Genomic DNA, 13,739 nt, shown 5'->3' on the forward strand with positions numbered 1-13,739 from the left:
ACTGAACCTCAGAGAAATGGCTTGCTCAAGATGACACAGCAAAGAGAGTCACAACTAGAAAAAAACAAAGACTAAAACAAGTACCAGCCCAGATCCAAGCAAAGGATAAAATCTGAGTGGACCAGAAAATCATGAGAACCAACAAATTTCAATCAGTAGGCTTCAATCAACTGACACACATTTATTAAGTACTTACCTTGCGCCAAGCACTATTTTAAGCACTGGTGTGTTCTGCTAAGTGTTTGACTTTCTTGACTGCATCCAGCGTTTACTGCCAGACATATCTTTTTGCGACTGAAACAATACCTAGTCCTATCTGCTTGGTTCAGTTCCAACTGCCTCCTATATTGTGAGCTACTTTATAGAAACACAGGATATTAAATCTAGAAGGGAACTTGGAGCACGAACTGACAAACACGACCTTTAGAATATTAGGACGCAGAATGTTAGATCTAAGAGGTAGCCTAGAACAAAAGATGTTGGCACATAGAATGTCAGATTTTGCCTTTAGAACATAGAAGACAGAATGTCAGTCCTCAAAAAGATTTAAGAACACATATAGTTCTTCAGTTGTTTTATGGTTGTGTCTGACTCTTTGTGACCCCATTGGGGGTTTTCTTGGCAGAGACACTGGAGTGGTTTGCCATCTCCTTCTCCAGCTCATTTTACAATTGAGGAAACTGAGGTAAATGGGGTTAAGTGACTTGCCCAGGGTTACATAGTAAGAGTCTGAGGCAGGATTTGAGAACTCAGTCTGATGAATCCTCCTGACTTCAGGCCTGGTACTTTATCCACAGCACCACATAACTCCCTTTTAAGAACATTCAGGGAACAGATCATGCCAGAATTAGAAGGAACCTTAGAAATGCTTTAGTTAAGCCCCCTTGTTTTACAGATCAAGAAGTGAAAGCACCAAGAGAAGAAAACTATTTACCCAAGGTAATCAATTTCACTCCAATCCTAAGTGATAATAACTATATCCTATCTTCTAATATAACATACTCAGTGTAGTGTCACATAGACATTTTATTAGACACATGCCACAAGCCAAGTTCATGAATAGAAGAATCTATAAAAGGGAAACTATTGATTGACAGGCTAAAGCTAAAAGGGCATAAAGACAGACAAGAGAGTCTAGTATAGGAAAATACTTGTTTCTTGTGGGTTTTGAAGTCTAGTAAGAAAAACTAAGGCATTTAAAGGCATTTGTGTCATCTGCAAATGATGGTTGGTGAATGTTGCATTTCTCCAATGTTTTTAAAAACTTTTTTTCCAGAAAATTTTCACATTTTCATCTCATTTTCTTTTCAAAATATTCTTGTAAAATAGATGGCCTAAAACTTCTAGAGCAGGAAAACAGAACACTGGACTTAGAAAAAGATTTGAATTTAATTGCTGGCTTAGCCACTGACTATCTGCATGACCTTGGGAAGTAACTTCACCTCCTCTTAAACCTCAGTTTTCTTAGTTGTTAAATGGAGAGAATAACACACTACTTCCTCATAGTTATATTATATATTTTGTATACCTCAACGCACTATAAGAATGTGAGTTGTTACTAATTAAAATCCCTGTACATTTGTCAAAAACTTTTTGAATTAGATGTTGCCTTAGAAGCCATCCTGTCCAAATTCCCAACCAGTGAAGGGATACCTTTTGAACCATCTTTGATGGGTGTACTCAGATACAGAGAGCTTACTTGTCTACAAGGCCTTTCATCCCACTATTGGGAACCTCTAACTTTAAGGAAATTTTCCTCATATTTAGCCAAAATCTGCCTCTCTGTAATCTTCAACCCCAGTTTTCCCCTCTGGGACAACACAGAATATCCACACCTTTTTTTCCTATGAGACAGTCTTTTAAATATTTCTTAGCAACTACTATGGCTCTCTTCAAGTTTCTGTTTTCTCTTCTTGTATGACACGGTTATCCTTGGTTATCCTGGGAGCGCTCCCCACCAGGCATAGTTTCTTGATGATCTTTGTGAGAGAGCTTGTTAAACTTCATTTTTCTGGAATTTTTAAAATGAGTGATAGACTGTCTCAGGAGAGCAGTTAAAAGAAATTTAATGGTTGAATTAAGGGTTTCAATCACAGTGTTACTAGATAAACTCCACATAAACTTGTGGGATCTGATCATTACTTAGTTAACATTGAACGGTTTGGGAGGGGTAGAAGTGGGTAGCTGGCATGAGGAGAAGAGAAGAAGCACTGAGAGGAAAGGAACAGATTTTGGGGAATTAACATAAGAGTAAACAGGAAATCAAGATTTAAAGGGCACTCTAGGGCAATTTTCAATTGCTCATAAAGGGTGGAAGTGAATTAAAACTCTTTTAAGAAGATTGCCCTCTTTCCACTCCAAATCTGATACTTTTTAACATGTTCCAAATTCAACCAACAGATCAGTGAATTAAGATTTCCTTTTGCTCTACTAATTCTTGAGTAGCCAAACTCTAAAACTATATTGCAGCAGGGACTAACTCATCTAAGTCACACAGGAACAATAGTTTTATTAAGAAATTTTTTTCATTTATCTTCACATAGGAAGGAATAATACACTCCCTGGGCTTAATATGGCTGCTAATTAAGTTTTACAAGAATGTATGTAATTATGCATCTGTGAAAGAAATCTTCCTTACTTTTTCCCATAAAAAAATTATAGGACCTATTTCTTTAATATGAAATCATGTAATTGAACTTCAGGAACACTAAAGAAAGAAATAATGAAGAGTCATATTAAGTACCACATTTTTAGGAGTCATTTTTAAAGGTTCACCTTATAGCAATAGGGTCATAGTTCAGTTTCAATTTAAACAAGTATCTGACAGTACAACACTTACCTGAAATGTTCTAAATTATTAGACTGAAAAATTAGAATGTGTCTATGAAAGTAGCTTGTTTTCTATCTTTTAAAAAATTGATTTCATGAAAATATCTCATGGAGTTTGTTTTGGCAAGGTACCTTCTAGTTGTGGCCAGAAAAACGCAGAGAAAATTTCACTAATATTAAGAGCAAGTTATTTGAAGATTGGAGGTTCTCATAAAAGAGTCAATATCTGCTTTACTCTACAAATTATAAAGATTTAATCCACATTGTATAAATGGGTTTAAGTACCATAAGATCCATCAGTCTATTTATTGATATGAAAGTTCTTTAGAAAGATTAAAAGGGAATAAGCACAGATTCTCCTTGGAGATTTTAAAGGAAAGAACAGGCAGCTACTTGCCCTGGCTAGTTTGTACATTCACCTACCAGACACTGGGAAGCTGGAGAAAGTAGATGTTTTCTCAATGGCCCTTTCCCAATCTACTATCCTGAGATTCAGTAGGCTGGAAATAATTAACTTCAACAAGCATTTTTATATGTGAAACATTGTGGGAGTTACTGGAAATTTAAAGCTTAAAATAAAAGTTCACATAGTAGTCATGAAAAGCACCGAACTATGTAACACTCAAGCTGGAAAGAACTTCAGAGCCCATCTGGTGAATCTCCCTCACTTTGCAGTTGAGGAAACTGAGGCCCAAAGAAATTAAGTAATTTTTCCGACCCGGGTCCTTTGACCTCAGAACTAATGCCCTTTTCACTGTACCAGACACTCAATGAAATAATAGGATATTTACAGAAAAAACTACAAACCTAAGATTGTTATATAAAAGATGAGATAGTCATTAACGAACTATACTGTCTTAGATTCCAAAAAATTATTTATCTTGTTTCTGAATGTAATTCAATTAATATATCCTTATGAAACTGAAAAACACCCTTTCACTTATTCCTAACCACCTATCAAATCCCAGCACCAGCTTTGCTATTCCATTAGGCAGGAGTGGTGAGAAGGGCAGGATCTGGTTATCACCTTCTCCTCCCTTCCCCACCCCAAACATGTATTTCCATTAACTAATAGTTCATTCACATTGCCCCCAGGTAGATTCCCTCCTTTTTTTTTTTTTTTTGACTTCTCATATTCTTTTACAAGACCTCTTAGTGAATGACAGAGCTGTGATTTATACCAGTTTTCAAAAGCACTGTGAACTTCTCCTTCCTCCCCCACCTCTTTCCTATTCTGAAGCAACAGTTATATTTCAGTTATAGAATCACCCAACCCAAGAGTTTGAAGGAAATCACTGATGCGTTCTAGTCCAACCTGTACTAACCAATACTCCCCTCAACAACATCACTGATTAGTGATCATCTTGCCCCTGACCAAAGATCTCCAGTGATGGGCAACTCATTGTTTCCTAAAGCAGTCCATACTATTTTGGGGCAGCTCAAATCCTTAGGCAACTTTGTCTTACATGGAGCCCAAACTGGTCTTTCTGCTTCTTCTGTCCAGGATTCTTAGTTCTTCCTTCTGGGACCAAGGAGAACAAACCTGATCTATCTGGATGTTCTTTAAATACCTGAAAGGCAGCATTTATGACCCTTCTAAGCCTCCTCTTATTTTTTCTTTTTGGCAGAACTCTTTTTAATATAAAACAAAATATTTAAACATATTTCAAATCTTCACTATGTCCACAATTCTTATCTTCATAAGACACATGCTAGTATGTTAGATCACACAGCAATCTTTGGGAACATGTGCCTATGTGGAATAAAAAAATTCCAAATCCTAATATATATAACCAAGTCATAGAATTGGCTTCAAGACACTAGAGCAGTCCCTGGCATTTCAAGTCCTCATGTGTTTTCTTATTCACAACACTTCTACTGAAATCCTCATACTCGTCTCCTCAGTGTCAGGCTGCCACTGTTCAGAAGCCTTCTACAGTTTAAATTTTACCCACAAAGAGACAGCATCTTCAGTCTGGGTCACATTAGGAAAGTTGGCTGTATTTGGAATGCCCAAGTATTTCATACCATGAGCATGATACCACTCTGCAAAATGCCACTGGGAGGTCTTGGGTTCTCCGTAGGTGTAGTTGCCACAGATCTCACAGTTTCAGTTTGTATTGAGGCCATGTACCTTATACAACCAGTAGGGAATGGGTTTACCATCCCAATCCAGGGGCAGGTTTTTGGGGTTGTATATAATCTCCTTCCCTTCGTCTTCATTTTCACTCTCGCTCACTCTCTCTTTTTCCTCCTCTCCTCTCTTGTTCATACCTGTCTGTGCTACCCATTTTCATGAGTGAGATGCTGCTGTTCCCCAAGAATCTCTACACATTCACAGATCTGGGTTTCATGGAAAGCAATGTCTTCATTCTTCTCAGTGTCCCTCTTGGTTCCTTTTGATTTGGGATTCTTTGCAAATAGAGAGGAGTCTAGTTGACTTGCCCTTGGCGCTGAACAGCCTCTGGGTTCTCTCTTCCAGCATATGGCCACATTTCAGTCCAAAGGCCAAGAGTGCAGATTTCAGTCTGTCCAGTCTTCCCAGGAGGAAAATGTGGAGAGGTCAAGATGGGCTCCAGTGTGGGTCAGTGAGCTGCTTGTTTCTTTCAGCCAGTCTGGGAAGGTACCATTGTCCCACTTCTTCTCAAATTCATTCTGAATCTTCCCAACCAGTTCGTTCTGGTCTGGTAGAGGCTTTGCCCTGTCTGTGTGGTCCTGGAGGTACTCTCAAGCGCCATCTCCAGGTACCTCTTGCATTTTGCATTCTTCTTTTCCTTGGGAATGTCAAATAACTGGCCAAAGACAGACAGGTATGTGATATGATCCAGTTTCTAAGATGCTTTCAAGTTAATGTACTTAAGGTAGTAGTTGTGAAGATCCAGATTATGGCCATATCTCTCTTCATCTGGTAATTCAACCAAGTTTTGTGTTTCTTCACTAGGATTTTCTCTGGCTTTCAGGAGTTCCCCAAATTCCACTGACACTGGCCCACAAATCTCATTTGGGTGCTTCTGGTGGAATTCTTTTATCTGTTTGAGTCTATTATAGAATTCTGCAAATTCATTTGTTCTGAAATAGCACTGAGCTCCTCTTTTCTTAACCCATCCTTGTCATCATACAAATCCCTCAGGTTTCCCCTGACTTCCATGTATCTGTCCTGCATAGCCCAAGTGCAATGGTTCAAGTTGATCTGGTCCCAGAGTGCGGACTTCTCAATGAGCATCTCCTTAGCCATGACATCCATGAGCCTCTCCTTCTCTTCATGGTAGCACCACTGCTGCTCCAGGAGAGTGTCCATCTTGCCCTCACCACCTATCAGCCTTCTCTTATTTAGGCTAAACTTTCCCACTTTTTTTCACATGATCATCCTATGGAGACTTTGGAGGTGTAGAATCCAGTGGGTGACAGACTTTGACAGATTCGGAGCCCAGGTTGGACTGGAAGGTCCATGGGAAGGATCTGTTCCGAGGGGGTAAGCCCCCAGCGCACAGCGCAGCGCGGTCAGCGCAGCAGGGCGGAAGGGACCTGAGAAGCCCGAGAGTGGCGGGTGAAACCAGCGGAGCAGGAGACAAGCCAAACCAAGCCAGTGAGAGCCGCTGAGCGCCAGATATCAGCACAGCAGCCCTTGAAACCTTCAGCCTGAAGACTAAACTTCGGTAAGTCACCTACTTGAACTTCCGGGAGCTAGGATGGCGGAGTGATCAGTAAATGCTCTCTCCTCCCCCCTGATGACCATGAAAGAACCATAAAACTCTTCCCCAGATAAATCCTGGATCAGTGGGAACAGCAGAAGGGGGCAAATAGTCTCATAACACCAGAGGCTAGAAAAATAGCAAAGGGGGATTCTTCCTACTGTGACGGAGGCGATCTGGAAGGACAGACAACCCAGGGCAGAGAAAATTCGCACTGAGACCCAGGCAAGCCTCAGAGACGGGAGACAAACCCCAGGAGGGGCGGGAACACGCATTAGCTTCTAGGCGTGCCCCAGCCCTCCAGGGGAAAAGGGAAGACAATAGGGAAGCTGGGATCACCATCCCCTGACCTTGCCTTTGCCTCAGGTCAGCTGAGGAGATCTCCTGAGACCAGACCACCCCTCCCACACACCTAACAAGCTAACCCCAGGGTTGATCTGGGAAACAACAACAACAAAAAAAAAGCCTGCTTTTAGCCTAGACACACATCAGCTCAATTTAAAAGATCTGTATCTTCTGACTGAAAGAACCAGAAGCTACAACACCCAGCCAACATCATGAATTGGAAAAAGCAGACAAAAAGTGAAAAAACCATAGATTCTTTCTATGGGGATAAGGACCAAAACACAAACCCCAAAGAGGTCAGAGCTGAGACTGTACTTCCATCTGAAACCTCAGATGGGACTATGAATTTCTCGCAAGCACAACTAGATTACCTGGAACATCTGAAGGAGGATATAAAAGAAAAACTGGCCAATGATTTTAAAATTATAAAAAAAGAATTCACTGATGAGAACATCACTCTGAAAAGGAAAATTGAACAAATGGAAAAGGAAGTTCAAAAATTAACTGGAGAGAATAATTCCCTAAAAGGAAGAGTTAATCAAACGGAAAAGGAAACCCAAAACCTAACTGGGAAAATTGATCAGATGGAAAAGGAAACCCAAAACCTAACTGGGAAAATTGGTCGAATGGAAAAAGAAGTACAAAAATTAAATAGAGAAAATAGCTCCTTAAAGGGAAAAATTGGTCAGATGGAAAAGGAGATGCAAAAGCTAACTGAAGAAAACAATACGATGAAGATTAGAATTGGGCAAGTAGAAACTAATGACTCAATGAGGCAACAAGAATCAGTCAAACAAAATCTAAAGAATGAAAAGATAGAAGAAAATGTAAAATATTTAATTGGAAAAACAACTGACCTGGAAAATAGATCCAGGAGAGAAAATTTAAGAATTATTGGCCTGCCAGAAACCCATGATGAAGAAAAGAGTCTGGACAACATCTTCCAGGAAATCATCAAGGAAAACTGCCCAGAAGTACTAGAGTCAGAGGGCAAAATAGTCATCGAAAGAATCCACCGTTCCCCTCCCGAAAGGGATCCCAAACTCAAAACCCCAAGAAATATAGTTGCCAAATTCCAGAGCTATCAAGTGAAGGAGAAAATGCTACAAGCAGCCAGAAAGAAACAATTCAAATATCAAGGACACACAGTCAGGATCACACAGGACCTTGCAGCTTCTACATTAAAAGATCGAAAGAATTGGAACCCAATATTCCGTAAGGCAAAGGAGTTGGGACTTCAACCAAGGATCAACTACCCAGCAAAGTTCAGCATAACATTTCAGGCAAGGAGAAAGTCATTCAACGAAATAAGGGATTTCCAGAGCTTCCTGACCAAAACACCAGAACTCAATAGACAATTTGATCTTCAAATGCAGGTCTCCAGAGAATCATAAAAAGGTAAACAGAGGGGAAAAAACAAAAATAAAAACTTGCTACTCAATTAGGGCAAACTGTTTACCTCCCTATAAGGGAAGATGATACCTGTTTATCTTGAGAACTGTGCAGCTATTATGATAAAAGGGATATATGTAGAGGGAATGGGCATAAAGTAAATGATGTCATGTCAAAAATATGATTTAAGTATGAGAAGGGAATGTAATAGGAGGTGTGAAAAGGGGGAAGCAGAAAATGGCAAATTATATCACAGGAAGAAGTACAAAACTATAGTAGAGGGAAGGAGGGGAGGGAGATGAGCATTGTTGGAGAGGTACTCTCATCTGATTTGTTCAAAGGAGGGAACAATAATCTTAAGTAGATAAGCCTAACTAGCTCTATAGGTAGCAGGAGGGGAAGGGGGAGGAAAGGGGAGGGTGGCTAAAAGGGAGGAAAGAAGCAATAAGAGTAAAGGGGACTAAAAGGGAGGGGGGCTAAAAGAAGGAGGGGAAGGCTGCAGGAGGAGGGGGAGAAAAGTGAATACTATTGAGGAGGGGAAGGGAGACGGGAGAGCTAAAAGCACAAATGGCGGGAAAGAGGTTGGAGGGAAATACACAGATTGTAATCATAACTGTGAATGTGAATGGAATGAACTCTCCCATAAAACGGAGACGGATAGCAGAATGGATTAAAAGCCATAATCCAACAATATGCTGCTTACAAGAAACACATTTGAAACGGGGGGATACACATAGGATAAAGGTCAAAGGATGGAGCAGAATATATTGTGCTTCAGCTCATGTAAGAAAGGCAGGAGTAGCAATCCTAATCTCAGACAAAGCAAAAGCAGAAATAGATCTAATCAAAAGGGATAAGGATGGAAACTATATCCTGCTAAAAGGCACCATAGACAATGAAGCAATATCATTACTAAACATGTATGCTCCAAGTGGTATAGCATCCAGATTCTTAGAGGAGAGGTTGGGGGAGTTGAAGGAAGAAATTGATAGCAAAACTATACTAGTGGGGGACCTCAACCTCCCCCTCTCTGAACTCGATAAATCCAACCTCAAAATAAACAAGAAAGAGGTTAAGGAGGTAAATAAAACTCTGGATAAGGTAGATATGATAGATCTTTGGAGAAAATTAAATGGGAATAGAAAGGAATATACCTTTTTCTCAGCGGTACATGGAACATTTACAAAAATTGACCATGTACTAGGACATAAAAATCTCACAATCCAGTGCAGAAAGGTAGAGATAATCAATGCATCCTTTTCAGATCATAATGCATTAAAAATTACATGTAATAAAAGGCCATGGAAAGAGAAACCAAAAATCAATTTGAAACTAAATAATCTAATTCTAAAGAAGGGTTGGGTTAAAGAAGAAATCATAGAAACAATCAACAATTTCATTCAAGAGAATGACAATAGTGAGACAACATACCAAAACTTATGGGATACTGCAAAAGCAGTTATTAGGGGAAGTTTTATATCTTTGAATGCTTACATAAATAAAATAGAGAAAGAGGAGATCAATGACTTAGGCTTGCAGTTGAAAAAGCTAGAAAAAGAACAAATTGAAAATCCCCAAGTAAATACCAAATTAGAAATACTGAAAACCAAAGGTGAGATTAATAAAATTGAAATTAAGAAAACTATTGAATTAATAAATAAAACCAATAGTTGGTTTTATGAAAAACTAATAAAATTGATAAACATGATCATCCTATGGCATGGTTTTCAATTGGCATTCTGGTCAACTGATTAAAGATTTTCTTGGAATATAGAGAAAAAATATTGGTTTCTTAGATTTTTCTGGCTGTTTTTGAGATAATTTATCTTCTATTCAGCTTTTAATCTTCTACCATCATCACAATCCCTGTCTCTAAGAAACACTTAAATATTTTAGCAATTTCCAGTGTTGAAACATTAAGTTTTATTACATTCATAGAATCTCACACTTACCACATTACTGCAGGTTCTGTATCGAATATTGCGTCCTTCACAGCTCCTATGTCAGAAAAAGAAAAATAATAATCATTATGTTTGTTTCAAACTTTGGAATTTTATCTGAGATCTTGTATGATCATCAAAGTCTAACTCTATATCTTACTAGTAATGAATCTATGGCCCAACTTTTTCTCAAAGACTAAGCATCTTTTTATCACCAATGTAGTAGACTTCCCCTTTCAGAAAATTATTAACAAATATTAAAAAGATCAGATTTAAACTACGTTATCCCAAACTGCTTTTATCTAAACTAGATTATCCCAATCCCAAATCACACAACCCTGGTGTTCATGGATAAAGAATCTAGAACTAGCGCGGAATAATGAAAAGAGCACTAGATATGAAATCAAAAGACTTGGATTCAAGTCCCAACTTTCCCAATTCTCAACAATGTGACCTTGAGGAAGCTGATTCACCACTATGGAATTTTGTTTTTTCATCTATGAAATGAGGGCAATGAACTCAATGACCAATCAGATTCTCATTAGCTCTAATAGTCTAAATATAACGCCAGCAGCATCCTTACTAAATTATGCGTCTGATAAAAATACTTAATACATGTAGCAGTTTGGGGGTGTGAAAATAGACTTTATTTTACATTAATCTATAATTTCCCAGGCCTTCTTCTTTGCTGTGGGTTCCCTTGGCTCCTTAGACAAGGCTTTTTGGAGTCTTTCAATATATTTCAAGACCAAGTATTTTGTGACCAAATTAATGTTGGAAAGGCTAACTTAAAGAGATAATTACATCTAGGTCCTGGTTAGAATGACAATAACTCCCATGAAGTAGCTGCATGTATTTTAATTACTACTATTCAAAATTATAATTGTGTAAAATATGGTAACCAGTTCTAGCCCAATGGAAATATGAAGGACAAACTCAAGTAATGTGACCACTTCCATGAGATTCATTATTTACACTAATTGGGACCAATCTATTCCTTCACTAGAGTAGGAGCTGATACTAAGAATTCATTGCTACTATAATTCCATTTACTCCCAAAATACTTATAATACATGCTTAGAAATCTTCATCATCTAAGAGAGAAGACATACTGGAACAAAGTTTTCTATAGGACACATTTCTTGAATCTTATTTTCCTTTCGATTACATTATAAAATTGGAGAGATGCTACTAGGAAGGAAAAGAATTGTCAGAGCACATACTTATGAATATGCAACATATATATATACATACATACATACATACATACATATATATATATATAAAAATCTACACTTAAAAACTGTCTTGTTAAGAAAGTATATGTGTAATACTCAAAACAATAACCCTGCTATTATGGTATGTTAAAAAATAAGTAACTTTTTTTAAAGGGGAAATGAAAACATGATCCAATGGGATTCAAGAAGAACTACCTACAGAGTAATTGTAAGGTTTTCAATCTAGAAGAAATCTTAGCATTCATCTAGTTCAACCATCTCGTTTTATAGATGGAAACCCTGAGACCCAGAGAGATTAAGCAACCTGCCATTTTGATAGCATGACCATTACCTATCCATCCCATTCTATCTTCCATCTTTAGCCTATTGTCAATCTCCAGATTTTTAACAATGCTGCTAAATTTTTCAATAATGTCAGAGTCTTAGTACTAACTTCATATTTAAGGCAATTATTTTATTTCTTCTACAACTGCATTTATTGACCCTTTCTAAGACTTTTTCAACTGTTAGCACCTACAGAGTGCATTTACATATCCCTGGATAATACATCATAGCTACATACATTGCTAAGGATTGAAATATTTAATCCCTGCTTAGCATGGCCATTTGCCATAATGTCTGCTAGGATACAACAGTGCCCAACAACTAACATCTGATCATGATCAGCAGATTATTAAAGGGTGCCTGTCAGAATCTCAGAATCTAGTGTTTATTTAGCTGAAAGCTGGTGTCCTCATTACTGGATGTTAGCTTAGCAAAATCGCATTTATTGAGTGTGGCAAAGGGCTAATCATAGGACTGTGGGCTACAGAGGTTATCTTCAAGTCATCTAGCAGTGGGACAAGGGACAAAATAATGTATGAGATGCTTCAGTAATAAAGCTGGTGAAAGAAAAGAGGGCTCTATTTTTTTTTTTTACCATGAATCTCTTATTTAACTAATGACTTAATGAAGTCTAGAATTTGGTTAAGTATATTTATAAGAAGTGAGGGGTTTTTATACAGATAGTCTACATGTGGCAAAGAGGTCTTTTGACTCAGTATTTTTAAGAAATATATCAATATTTATTATTGGTGAAATTTCCATGTCCTAATTGTATATCTTAATAGAGTCTACCATTTTACAGAAGACTGACTTTGTTAAAATGGAATACAAATTTCACCAAAATGAACAGGTGTGACTATTCTAAAATGAGGACTGCATTCTGGCCAAGTCTGAAGTATTACATTCAGAGAGTTATTGATTTATCTGGGCACAAAAGACTCATCTGAGAATTAAATTGCAAAAGTATCATTTATTTTTGTACTTCATTAACATAAAACAGCCAAATAGTTTCCTTCACATTTAAACAAAATAAAATTTATCTCTGGGAATGAAAACAAACAGTGGAAATCTCAGCCCTCAAGTCATTTTGGAGTTGTCATGGATCATTCAAAATGGCGGATCTAAGTGACTACGCCTTCTCTTCCTTAACTATACAGTCGTGATAGGGAAGGTGTAGACACATAGAATACATAGAATTAGAGACTGACAAGCTCAGCTATGACGGAAAAGTAAATATATAACTAGCGCAAAAGTTTTGACGAAAATTAATTTTTATTTTGGTTTATCATATCAACTCTTCCTGGTAGTCAGTATTTAATCCTGACCACCCCATGGCATCAAGAAAAGGAGATAATACTTTTATATGTAGTGTGGCATTCTTCTTTAAGCAGATATCACAGTGTATAACACTTATAACAAAGCTGAGGTAAGCTGGAGGAACAATTTCTTGGTCCCTCATTAGCACAGAACAAACTGTACTACTTCTTCCACTTCTCAAAATCCTGATAGTATCTCAGTTTCAATGATTAAAACTTAATAACCTTGGAATAGATGAATTACTATGGAAAATTTAAAGTTCTTTTTTCCAAACCCCACAGATGGATGGCTTTTGTTCCTCCCCTCCCTCTCCCAATTCATATTGTCTAATTCTTTAAAAGAGGATGACTCACATTTAGCCCTTATTATGAATAAACAAACTCTCTTTGATAATTCAGGTACCTTAGGCTTCTTCTACTTGTACATTTTTCCTTCGGAAAGAGTAGTTCTTCTGTGAACAAATGTATCCTTCTGTAGGTCAAGCCAGACCTACCCCTAGTAAGGGGACATGGCACCCAGTAACCTAAAACCAGAGGGCTCTCCAGAACGGCACCATTTGTAGTCAGCTCTTTAAAGATCCAGATTCTTACCTTTGGACTATAAAAAAACCAGAGGAGTGTTAAGTAAAAACAGGTTACTGCTCTGGATTGCTCTTGATTTTC

The 13,739-nt window shown here is 37.9% G+C and overlaps 1 protein-coding gene and 1 pseudogene across 6 annotated transcripts in view; both read right to left on the reverse strand.

Annotated features, from left to right (window-relative positions):
• Window positions 1-7,028, reverse strand: part of LOC140534566 (splicing factor 3A subunit 3 pseudogene) — a 43,066-nt pseudogene extending 36,038 nt beyond the window's left edge.
• ADAMTSL1 (ADAMTS like 1) overlaps window positions 1-13,739 on the reverse strand; it is a 1,091,970-nt gene that overhangs the window by 341,862 nt on the left and 736,369 nt on the right. For all 6 annotated transcript variants that reach the window (XM_072655697.1, XM_072655722.1, XM_072655679.1 and 3 more), the window contains one exon: window positions 10,211-10,256. In XM_072655697.1, the coding sequence (XP_072511798.1) occupies window positions 10,211-10,256 (46 nt within the window). The remainder of the gene's footprint in view (window positions 1-10,210; window positions 10,257-13,739) is intronic.

This window comes from Notamacropus eugenii, chromosome 1 (genome assembly GCF_028372415.1).
Source record: "Notamacropus eugenii isolate mMacEug1 chromosome 1, mMacEug1.pri_v2, whole genome shotgun sequence".
NCBI classification, from domain to species: domain Eukaryota; kingdom Metazoa; phylum Chordata; class Mammalia; order Diprotodontia; family Macropodidae; genus Notamacropus; species Notamacropus eugenii.